The sequence below is a fragment of the Sipha flava genome, unplaced genomic scaffold (genome assembly GCF_003268045.1).
Source record: "Sipha flava isolate LNK unplaced genomic scaffold, YSA_version1 89_pilon_pilon, whole genome shotgun sequence".
Taxonomy (NCBI): domain Eukaryota; kingdom Metazoa; phylum Arthropoda; class Insecta; order Hemiptera; family Aphididae; genus Sipha; species Sipha flava.
Window position 1 is genome coordinate 448,381 of NW_020273631.1, and position 11,529 is coordinate 459,909.

General features: G+C 26.1%; 1 protein-coding gene across 3 annotated transcripts; it reads right to left on the bottom strand.

Annotated features, from left to right (window-relative positions):
• Nucleotides 1-1,000: 1,000 nt before the first annotated feature.
• On the bottom strand, nt 1,001-10,973 carry LOC112693689 (cytoplasmic dynein 1 intermediate chain-like). 3 transcript variants are annotated; one of them, XM_025568878.1, is made up of 14 exons: nt 10,864-10,973; nt 10,383-10,479; nt 10,216-10,324; nt 9,176-9,303; nt 8,504-8,524; nt 4,990-5,037; nt 3,463-3,618; nt 3,238-3,394; nt 2,918-3,169; nt 2,725-2,842; nt 2,391-2,622; nt 2,172-2,332; nt 1,844-2,110; nt 1,002-1,202 (listed from the first exon to the last, which is right to left on the bottom strand). In XM_025568878.1, the coding sequence occupies exons 2-14, from the start codon at nt 10,453-10,455 to the stop codon at nt 1,053-1,055; spliced, it is 1,872 nt and encodes a 623-aa protein (XP_025424663.1). In that variant the 5' UTR covers nt 10,456-10,479; nt 10,864-10,973; the 3' UTR covers nt 1,002-1,052. The 3 variants fall into 3 exon arrangements, with proteins under 3 accessions (XP_025424665.1, XP_025424664.1, XP_025424663.1); XM_025568880.1 differs by lacking the exon at nt 4,990-5,037 and having other exon boundaries at nt 1,001-1,202; XM_025568879.1 differs by lacking the exon at nt 4,990-5,037 and having other exon boundaries at nt 1,001-1,202; nt 3,463-3,648.
• Between the last annotated feature and the right edge of the window lie 556 nt (nt 10,974-11,529).

The following is an 11,529-nucleotide window of genomic DNA, read 5'->3' on the forward strand; positions in this document are numbered from 1 at the left end:
TTTAAAGTATTTAGATTCCAGGTAAGTAGATCTATAAGGTATATGAATTAAAGCCTAAAATATATCCAACCCCTTTCTGTATCCTAAACCATCTCGTGTTCACTGTCACAAGTCCTAGTCTTATGGATAATATTTTGGTTTTGCAAAAAAATTATTGCCGATGAAACATCATGCACGTCACTATAAATTTGTCGGAAATTAATTTTATTTTTGTTCAGATGACGGAGGTAGGTACATCATAATATTATATATAGCACGCGCTGTTATACCTATCTTATATAATTCATTTCAGTACACGGATTTTACCAAATATAATTCTTAAAATATCTATTTTAATCTATAATTAATTTTTATCTATTTTACACAAATAACTACCGTATATGATTCGTACCTTTTTTATCTGCACTCTGCAGTATATCAGTATATTATACATTTTATAACATCAAAAATACGAGAGATAGGTTGGTAAATGGCGGGGGAATTGCCTTCCTGGCGCGGGTCAATTATACCAGTACCTTATAATTTTACAACACTGATTATAAAAGTTAAAATATACAAATATTTACCTATTTAAAAAAAAACTACCTAATTTAAAAAAAAAACCTTAACCCTAAACCCCTCCCTGTATATGCCATTTTTATCTTTGTACAGGATTTCGACCAAAAGAACTGCTCCAACATTAAAACTTTGATTTCCTGCTTTTTTTAATATTATTTATTATTGTTAATAAAATAATGTATTTTTTTTATAATATTTTACAACCAAATAAAAATTTATTTCAAATTATTAATTATTTGCAACAATATGATTAAAAATATTTTATATCATTCATATTTTATTTCAGCTATCACAAAAATGAATTATATTGAAAACAAGATAAATATATAAATTTAAGTTAATTTATAAATAATATTTTACAAGATTTTTTTATATAATGCAAATAAATAAAATAATAATTTATTTTATTATAAAAATATAAAGGCAATTTCTAAATATATATATATATATATAAACTTTACAAGATATATCTTAAATACTATTTAAGAACTTATTTATTTCATCAAAATACTAGAAGATCTAGAGAACACTGATCCTGAACTGAAGTTATTCGGTTTGTCCATCTCATCTGCCTGATTACTTTTGAATTCTTGTAATGTGTTTGAAAGCTTTGACCAATCATCATGTCTTGGTTGTGTCATTTGCTAAATTTAAAATATAAAATTAAAATTTTAATATAGAAATTGTATTCAAGGATATATAAATAGAATTGAATAATGAATACATTATAATTTTATATAACATACACAATTAAAAGGTAATAAGTCAGTGGTTGGGTTTGAAGGTATAAAATAAGAAAATTGCAATAGAAAAGTAACTTTTTAGTTTTATAAGAAAACATTTTAATAAAAATTTGATAATTTAATCTCATTTATTAAGAAATTTAATGATTTTTATTAAAATAAAATATAAATTTATTTAAAATTTGAGAAGATTAAATTAAAAAACTGGCGTTATTTTAATTTTTAAAACATATTTAACTTATATTGAGAATACAAAAAAGAAAAAATTAAAAAAAATTACTACCATGAATTTTCATGATTCATTCAAAACATAGGGTGGTAAAGATTTGAATGTTAATTGGGTTAAATTAGTCATTAAATTCCCATGTCTTGTCACCCATTGTTCCTTTGCTTTAGCTGCATTATCTTATTACAATACTTTATAGTAGAAAATAGACAATAGTAGGTAAAAAAATAAAAAAATATATTTTGCTAACATATTAAGTAAATCATAAATAACTTTTAGTTGGGGAAAATTTAAACAAAATAAAACAATTACTTACCTCTCCAACTTCAAACACAGATATTTTTCCATACTCATCACCAACACTTAAATGAGTTCCATTCTGTGACCACATAAGACCTTTTAACAATGATGAATTATCAAGTACTGTACTAGCAGTAGGTGATTCTGTATTATTATTAAGATTCCATAAGTCTAAATGGCCAGTAATATCAACAGCAGCAAATACAGATGGATGTACAGGAGACCAAGCAACATTGCTTACATAATCATTGTTGTTTTCAAATGAGTGGATTGGCTTTGATTCCTTCAATAATATCTCAAATTGTATAACATATAAATTAAATTCAAAGAAAATAATATCAAACCTTTATATTCCATAGTTTAATAGTCCAATCAAATGAGCTAGTTAAAAAAAGATGACTGAAATCAGTGCTCCCTTCAACACAATGGGTATCAATGGCTGTAATTGGACCAATGTGACTTTCATAACTCTCAACAACTCCAGCTTTTTTTGTATGCCTGCATGCTAAATATACATTAAATTATAAGATGTGACTCATATAGAATATGTATTTTCAACCAACCAGAATATGCAGATCCTTCTTGGCTACCAAACACAAATTTGTTAACATCATCAAGCAAAAAAGCAAATGAAGAAACTGAAACAGGTTTAGATTGTTTATCAGTTAAATCAAGACGTTCAATTGGTTGGGTTAACATATCTAAACTCCAGCAACATAATCGTCCATCAGTTGAAATACTTATGACATTATGTGCATTTTGTGTACCCACAACTTGAATGCAGTACACTGGGTGCTAAAATATATAAATATATATTATATGGTATGAGTATAATTTAACTTCAAAATTATTTTTGTTAAAGTATAAAAATATATCCTATTATTTATATTAACTTACAGTATGTACAGTATTTGATAAAGGGGTTCTTTGAATAGGAGTTTTCTTTTGTACTCGATTATCCCATAAAACTATTTGACCAGAATAAGTACTTCCCAAAATTAAATTTGGATGAAATCTATATTTCACATACATATATGAATATATTCTTTTGTAAATAAAACTATTATAATTTAGTTAAACATTGTTTCACCTAGCAAATGTGGTCGAGAGTACTTTTGATTGACAATGAAACACATATTCAGGAGAATCCTTTTTGAATTTAGTATTCCATACAAGAACTACACCATCTGGTTCATGGGGTGCATCAGAAACATTATAAGATGCAACAGTAAGTTCTGGAAATTGTTGAGACCAATCTAAGGATGTAACTAGGCGATTTTTTGACCAATGTTCATCAAAAAATACGCGTGTCAATGATAAACGAGTACTACTTTTATCTTCACTGAAAATGTTTAAGACATTACAACACAAGCTCTTGCATTATCTTTTTAAATTTTAATTGATACTAACTTTAGATCTTTGTCATCTAAAGCACCAGTATAATCTGTATAGATATCTACATTTTCAGATAAAGCTCGTTCTATCACACGTCCAGCACGGTCTATAAATTGTTGAAAATCTTCAGAATGAATTATCGTCATTTTTTCTGCATCACTTAATTCTCTAACTAAATAATAAAAATACAAAAATATAATGAGTTTTACAGTATTACAGACATGTACATTAATTTTTTACTCTTTTTTGTTTCTTCTTTAAAAATTAGTTCTCTTTCCAAGGAAATAATAGCAGGTGCAACTTCTTTAACCTGTGGGAGTCCTTGAGATAGGATACCTGGAGGTAGCTTGTTTTGAAATGTGAACAAATTTGTGAGGCTGATATCTTCATCTTCCGCTTGACCAGAAACATCATCAAACGTAAGAACTGTCTGTTAATTACTTAGGAATGGCTAGCAATAGATGCTTAGAGTATACATATTTAATACATGTTCAAAATATTTTATATTGTTGCGTACCAGTCTGAGTGTACAGACTAGTGCAATAGAAGAGGAATAAAAACAATCGTACAGCTTCTCAATTAAATTATCGATAGTGATAAATTAAAGAACTAAAGACTTTTAAATATATACTTTATTAATAAATTCTTAATTCAATAGTATAATTTCATAAAATAATTCCAAGTAGAAATTAAAATATTAAGTTAAGCGGCGTGAAGGTGCTTAAATTTACCGGACTAAAATACATCCGTTTATTGGTCTGTTAGCGACCGCTTCATATACTCAGATCTTGTGGGAATCAGTTATGCGGCATTAGTTTTATAATATAAAAGTTATTTTCAATTATTGTTAACACCCTGAGGTAAATGCGTACATTTCCAAATTTAAAACTTTAATGGTTGACCTCGCTAATATTGCATCTCGCACATATTCCATATTCCGTGGTGCACTTTCATAATTGAATTCTATTATTAAATAGATTTCCCGTCTCAATATTACTTTGAAGTGTCGCCGTGTAACTCACATTTGCATATGTGTGTTATCTTCTGGTCCTATAATCGTGCTAGTAATTCCTTTATATATTGTTTACGCAAGTCCTATACTTATTATGTGCTCCCCTATGAAGAGAAAGTCGTAAGGACCTACATTTATGTATGTCCGTAATAATATGTTAATTGTGTTAAAAATGTAATTCTACCAATAATCAATATAAAATATTTAAAAAAAAAAAAGGTTAAGTATGTGTTTGTATGAGTCAAGAGGCTAGTTTTATATATATATATTATAAAACCATTGTGATCATTGATAACTTAAATTGAATTAGATCCAGAAAATAAATTTATGATAACAGAATAACAAAAATTGAAAATTATTATTTATAATAAAAATTAAAATAAATACTTATAAATTTTAATAAAAAAAAAAAAAAAATTAAATCAATTGATAAACTGTATTAATATATTAATAATAATATTTCCACTAGTTTATTTATGTAGCAACAAATTGAATTTCTGAATCTTATTACACCACATACAAACATCCAGAGCAATTTTCATCCATTGAATATTTTACAAAGCATAACATAAAATTAACGCAACCTCCATCAATAAAATATTTTCAAATTAATTCACATGGAAAAAAAATAAAACTTTCAAATATAAATAATTTATATTCAAACATTTTTTTTTCACAATTATTGTGATTTTAGTTTTTTTTACCTATGAATTCAAAATGTAAAAAAGCTTAAAAACATTTGCTGATGTACCTACCTGTAAATTCGTCTTCCCATTCCAAGGCAGGATTTAAGTTGTATTCGTCTTGAAAAAAAAACAAAAACAAGCAAAACAACATAAACACCACCGTGAAGTAGTTAATTATAAGAGGCATAAATTTTGCATTTTCTTTTTATGAATGTAACTTAAAATAAACATATGTATATATGTATTTTTAATTTATAAAAGGTAAAAGCAAGGAAATAGATTTTAAAATAAACACATTTGTTCATACAATTTAAATTATAGCACAATTTTTAGTCATTTGTTTTTTTTAATAATTTCACTATAATAAATACTAATTTAGTCTTTTCCTGCTTAACCTTTTAAAATTAACCATATGCCTTAGACTATTGCATATAAATTAATTATTATAATAATAATATATTATATATACCTAATATTATAATAAATTGATTTAAAATTTTAATAATTTTAACTATGCATTAAGCAAAATTCTAAACTATCTATCAACATACTATACAATTATACTTATCATATTATTAAAAACAATAAAAAATGTTTACTCTTCTCAGAATTTAACAAAAAATAGATCTAGAAGTAAATATCAAATTAAATAAAAATGTGAAAATCAGTCATAATAAACTGTCAATTGTCCGTCGCGCCGTTAATCGCCACGCGCCAGTGTGCTTCAACGAGTTGTCTGTTACATATCTTAGTTAATTATTTAATTTTTTGTCTTGATTCCTTAAACTTCAATACAATTATGAGCGTAAAACGTAAAATTGACAGTGAGAACAGGAGTTATAAAGAAAGTTGGGAGAGTGATTACTTGATTACTAACAATAATGGAAAGTTGCAGTGTTTAGTGTGCATGAATGTTGTTTCTGTGCCTAAAGAATATAATGTGAGAAGACACTACACAACAATGCATGAAAAGAAGTATGCTACATATACAAATGAAAGTCGGCGTGCGCTAGTTGCAGATTTGAAGAAAAAGCTTAAACAGCAAACTGGTATGTTTGGTAAAATATTGCGCTCTCAATCGCATTCTTTGCATGCATCTTATGCTGTGTCGCTTGAGCTGGCAAAGGCAAAAAAACCTTTCACTGATGCCAATTTAATTAAAAAATGTGCCGTTGAAATGGCCAAAGCTTTTGAAGATTCCAAAATGGCAGAGAAATTTGAATCCGTGCAATTTTCACATCAAACCATACAAAGAAGGGTTGTTGCTATGGGTGAGCAAATAGAAAACTCTTACTCTAACTGCTTAGCCTGGTTAAAAAAAGTTCGTATTTCTCACTGTCTGGATGAAAGCACTGATCAATCAGATGTAAGTCAGCTGTTGATATTTGTCCTCTTTATGGAACAACAAAAGGAAAAGACGTCTATGAGGCTTTGAAGAAAACAGTTGACAGAATTGGAGGCTTTAATAAATGTTCAGCCATAGCAACAGACGGGGCCCCATCAATGACTGGTAAAAAAACTGGATTAGTGGGTCCGCTTCGAGAGAATGGTGTTACTTGTCCGACAATACATTGTATTATACATCAGGGAGCTTTATGTGGAAAATCAGTCAAGCCGGATCAAGTTTTTCAGACCGTGATTAAAATTATAAATATGATTAGAGGTGGAAATCGATCTCTTTTACACAGGCAACTTAGGCAGTTTTTAGTGGAAACAGAGGCTGAGTATGGAGACTTGCTAATGTACAATTATGTAAGGTGGCTGAGTGCAGGAAAGTGCATGGAATGATTTTTTTCCATAAGAAAGGAAATCCCTGCATTTCACGTTTCATCCGATACAACTGAACTGGAAGATAAGTTTCAGGATCCAGAATTCTTAAGACAGTTAGCTTTTATAACAGATCTGAGTAATCACCTTAACAGCTTAAACTTGAGTGTTCAAGGAAGAAACCAAACGGTTTCAGATTTGGTCGTAATAATAAACGGCTTCTGGAATAAGCTAAACGTGTTTAAACATGCTTTGGAAAAGAACAACCTAACACACTTCCCTAGCTGCCTGAAACTAGCAGAAGAACTCAACAGTGAGAAAAATATTGACTTTTCATGCTGCAGTTCACAAATTCAACAAGTTATTAATGAATTCAATACACGATTTAAAGATATTGAAAGTCTCAAAAGCAGTGTACTGCTTTATAATAATCCTCTTGGAGCATCCATTGAAGATCAACTACCTGACTTACAACTTGAGTTATGTGACCTTCAAACTGCCATGTTTCTAATCACCCGACAAGAAAAGGGACCCAAATTTTTTAAATTGCTGTCTAAGGAGAAATTCCCAAACCTGCGAGATTTTGGACTGAAAATGACATCAATGTTCGAAAACACATATATATGTAAAAGTGCCTTTTCCTACATGAAATACATTAAAAACCCCAACAGAATCAACCTTACCGATTCTACCTTACGTCATCTCATGAGACTGTCTACAACTGAACTGGCAGTGGACATTTCTTCATTGGTGGATGAAGCCGATCGACCACAGTCTTCACATTAGATATATTTTTATTATTATTACAATGTTTGTCTTAGTTCTTGAAAAAACTACCTCTACAATGTAGAGTCTACATTTTCTGTATTTATAAAAAATTAAGATGTTGAGCAATAAAAGAAATAATACTACTTTTTTGTTTTAATTATTTTTATACCTCTCATTATTTTGTTGTTACTTTAATAAAATTAGTATATGGCCCGCAACCAGATCAGAGGTTTATGTTTTGGTCCTTGAGGCCATGCAAGTTGGACACCCCTGCTTTATAATATAAATTAACTCTTTTTGCTATAATGTAATAAATTTAATTTATGTATATATATATATATATATATAAAATACAAAAATAATATATTTCAAAATACAATTTTAAGTGTTTAAGAAGCAAAAAACAGTGCAAGTATAAAACTAATAGAAAATAGTGCATAAATGTAATAGTTATAAAAATGTAGTAATAAATTGATTATTGTAAGCACTAAGTATAGTGACTTTAGTATCATTACTTAAGTTAATATTTAAGTATTCAATTTAATGTAAAATTAAAATTTATGAATAACCAATTTAACTAAATGAAAATATTAGCAAATTTTATGGACCACTTACATTGGATGGTTGCGTTAATTAATTATAAATATAAATGAAAAAAGTTTTATTTTCTCATTACTATTAATATAATAATTTGATGTAATTTAATATTATTGAAATATTTATATATTATTAATTATTATATAATATCCCATTTATATTCATAACTGTACACTTAAAATATTAGTATTACTTAATATTAAACTACCCTTGTATTTGATTGAGATATTATCAAATATTATCAAATCATTTTTGCTAACTAAACTATTAACATAGTCAATTTTATTACATCTATGATCTACAAAAATTAAATAACAATATTTTAACACATATACCATGCATAATACCTATTATTATAGATTATATATTTATGTGCTCTATGAATTAACATAATTAACAAATTCATATCTATAGAAATTATTTCCTATGATCATATTAAATAATACCTTACCGTAATATCCAAAGGCTTGAGCTGTTGATGAGAATGATCCATGATTTTCAATATTGCCCACATCAAATTAAAAAAAAAATGAATAAAAAAATTAATATACAAGAAAACTATTAAAATACAAAATTAATTAAAAATAATCTCCAAGTGATATACACTAAAATGTTCAATACCTCGTGATGACTTTTACCATTTTTATTATAATAAAACTACTTTTAGTTTTATTAATATTGTATTTATATATAGTGTTATTTTCATATTTCATAACATCAATGGTTAAATAAATGTATTAATAACACTTTTATAAGGGTATACCACCTGGATTAACCACAAAGTGATTTTAAAATTGTGCTTAGATGACTATGAGACAATTAGATGACTACTATTGGAAAATTGTGAATTTAATCTTTTCTATGCCTCCACCAATCTTCTAAATAACCTTTAAGAAGGGAGGAAGTGTAGGATCCTTTAATTTATACATCAGAAACCAGTGTAGCGTAACAATAAGAAATATAATAAGTGACAATAGTAATATTAAGAATAAATCAATGAATAATGTTAAGAAAATTAAATAAAAAATAACAAGCACATTTTTCTTGATTTCTAGCTTATAATTAATTTTAAAATCTATACTTTTATTTGATTTAAAATTAAAATAGTTTAAGTGAACTATACCGTCTCTTTCATTAGATGAATGTGTAGTTTGAACAGCTTTAGTATAGCATTCAACTTCTTTAGGTGGAATATTAGTAGAAGATAAAGAAACAATTGATAACTCACTAACTTTCTTTACTGGTTTTGGACTGAAATATTTAAAAATATAAATACAATAAGATAATTTTAAAATAATATTAAATAATTTTTTTCTCAAAATAATAAAGAAAAAATATTAATATAAAATATATTTTATAGAATTTATTAAAATACAGTTAGTTATTTTTATCTTTTATCTAAAATGCTAACACTAATAAGAAGTTTTAATATTATTAATTATTTTAAATTTAACTTGATCTTATATAACTGTAGGTTTTTTGATTTTATTTATTGTACACAATCTGTTTCAATTTCAGAACAAAAGTGAGGCCATTTTATTTTAACGTGCTTAATATTACAAAAACAGCGCCTTATTAATGATACCTACTCCAACTTTTTTTTAATATTTTTATTTAATTAAAATTTTAAATCATATATTTTATACACTAATTTATCGTTCAAGAATTTATAAATGTTAATTTAGGAGATTTCTTGTTTTAAATAACAGGGGGTGATAACTAGAAACATTTAAGTTAGTTAGATTTGTTATTTCAAAATTTTAGCAATTAAAATGTTTGTTGTGAATCTACAAATTGATTTGCCTTCATCTTAAATTGAGATTGATCATTAAAAGTTATAATAGTTATAATTAAGATTTTTTTTAAAGAAATTTTTTAAAAAAAATTTTCTTTTTTTAAAAGTTCATTATAAAATTTAATTTATTTTTTAATTTATAAATAATAGAAAAAACAGCTTTAGTAATAAATAGTTGCTGACATAGTGGACTTGTTGTGTAGACTTAACTTGAATTGCTGACATTTAGTTTCATAAGTATTTAATTTTTAAATTAAAATCGAAAAATTATTATTTTAATTATCAACCATCAAAATAATGCAACATTAAACGAATAAAAATAAATAAGATTATAAATGTATGATTAATATTTTTTAATTAGGTATTACCAAGTAGAGGGAGTTTGAGGTAATGATCTTTTGATACTAGAATCAGGAGTTGACATAGAACTGTATAATTCACTTTTGTTTGGTGAAATGGTTAAACTTGACAATACATCTAAAATAATTAAAATAAATAATTTTGAAGAAATTGATAAAATGTAAATAAAAAATACCGGAAACTGGTGCAACTCCAAGAGATGATAACATTTCATCAATTTCTTTACCTTGATCTTTCTCAATACTCATACCACGAGAAACTGCTTCATCTGCCTATTTTATTAAATAATTAATAATATTACACTATATTCAGTTCTTTTGGAACAATTCATAAAGAAATATTTATCTTTAATTAACAATTTACCAATGTTCAATTAATTATTAAGTAAATAAAACTTTAATAGATAATTATAATAGACAATTGGTATTATATACATAAAAATATTAAAGTTTTGATTTGATTTTGAAAATATTTTAATCTGGTATAAATCACTTCTAAATAATATTTATGTTTATTAAAATAAAATTCTTATAAAAAATACATATTTTTTATAATATAAGTATAAAGAGTATAGCTTTAAAAAAATATTACAATAAAATGTCTACTGTATTTCTATTGTACTCTATTGTACATTTCTAAATATGCATCTCACTTACATCTTTTTTTTTCTTTTTCTTTACGAAGACGTTCTTTCTGTTCTCTAATAGCTTGTAATTTTGCTTTCTTTTTTTCTAATTCCGCCTTTCGGTCTGCCATATTGCACCTACTATTAGAAAAAACTTAATATTATTATTTACTTTTTGAGTACTATGAAATATAAGACACGGATTCCTTATTAAATATACTTGCCTCGTTTTAAATAGACAATTAAAACGTCGATAAAAAATTAGCATAAAAGTAAGTAGATGTAGGTATTATTAACACAACAATTTTAATTTTATAAAGCACAAGTACTTAACTATTAAAAATTGCCAATATTTGTAACATAAATAAATTAGAAATGAAACACAACTGACATAAGTAGAAAAAAGTTCAATACACGTACCTACATTTACGAGCGCAACGAAATTATGTTTGGTGATTAGGCTACCATGGTTGTAACGTCATGGAATTTTCCATTTTTATTATAATATTCCCCAAATTCTATAGATTATTTCTATATATAATCTTGAACGTAACAATATCATTAATCTGATAACTTTTATTCAAAATTGATTGTAAGAAATTTAATATTTTCATTATTTATTGCAAAAGTATATAAATACTGTATTTATAATTGATGCTAATATGCATAAGCTACCGCATGAATGTTTAAAAATAGC

Bases quoted from the DNA above. Each gene is read 5' to 3' on its own strand.
- LOC112693689 (XM_025568878.1), bottom strand. From the start codon at position 10,455: ATGAGTATTGAGAAAGATCAAGGTAAAGAAATTGATGAAATGTTATCA. The intron at 3,395-3,462 runs GTAAAAAATTAA...TTTATTATTTAG, and splicing joins TAAAGAAGAAACAAAAAAGA to TTAGAGAATTAAGTGATGCA. The intron at 2,333-2,390 runs GTTGGTTGAAAA...ATGTATATTTAG, and splicing joins AGAAGGATCTGCATATTCTG to CATGCAGGCATACAAAAAAA.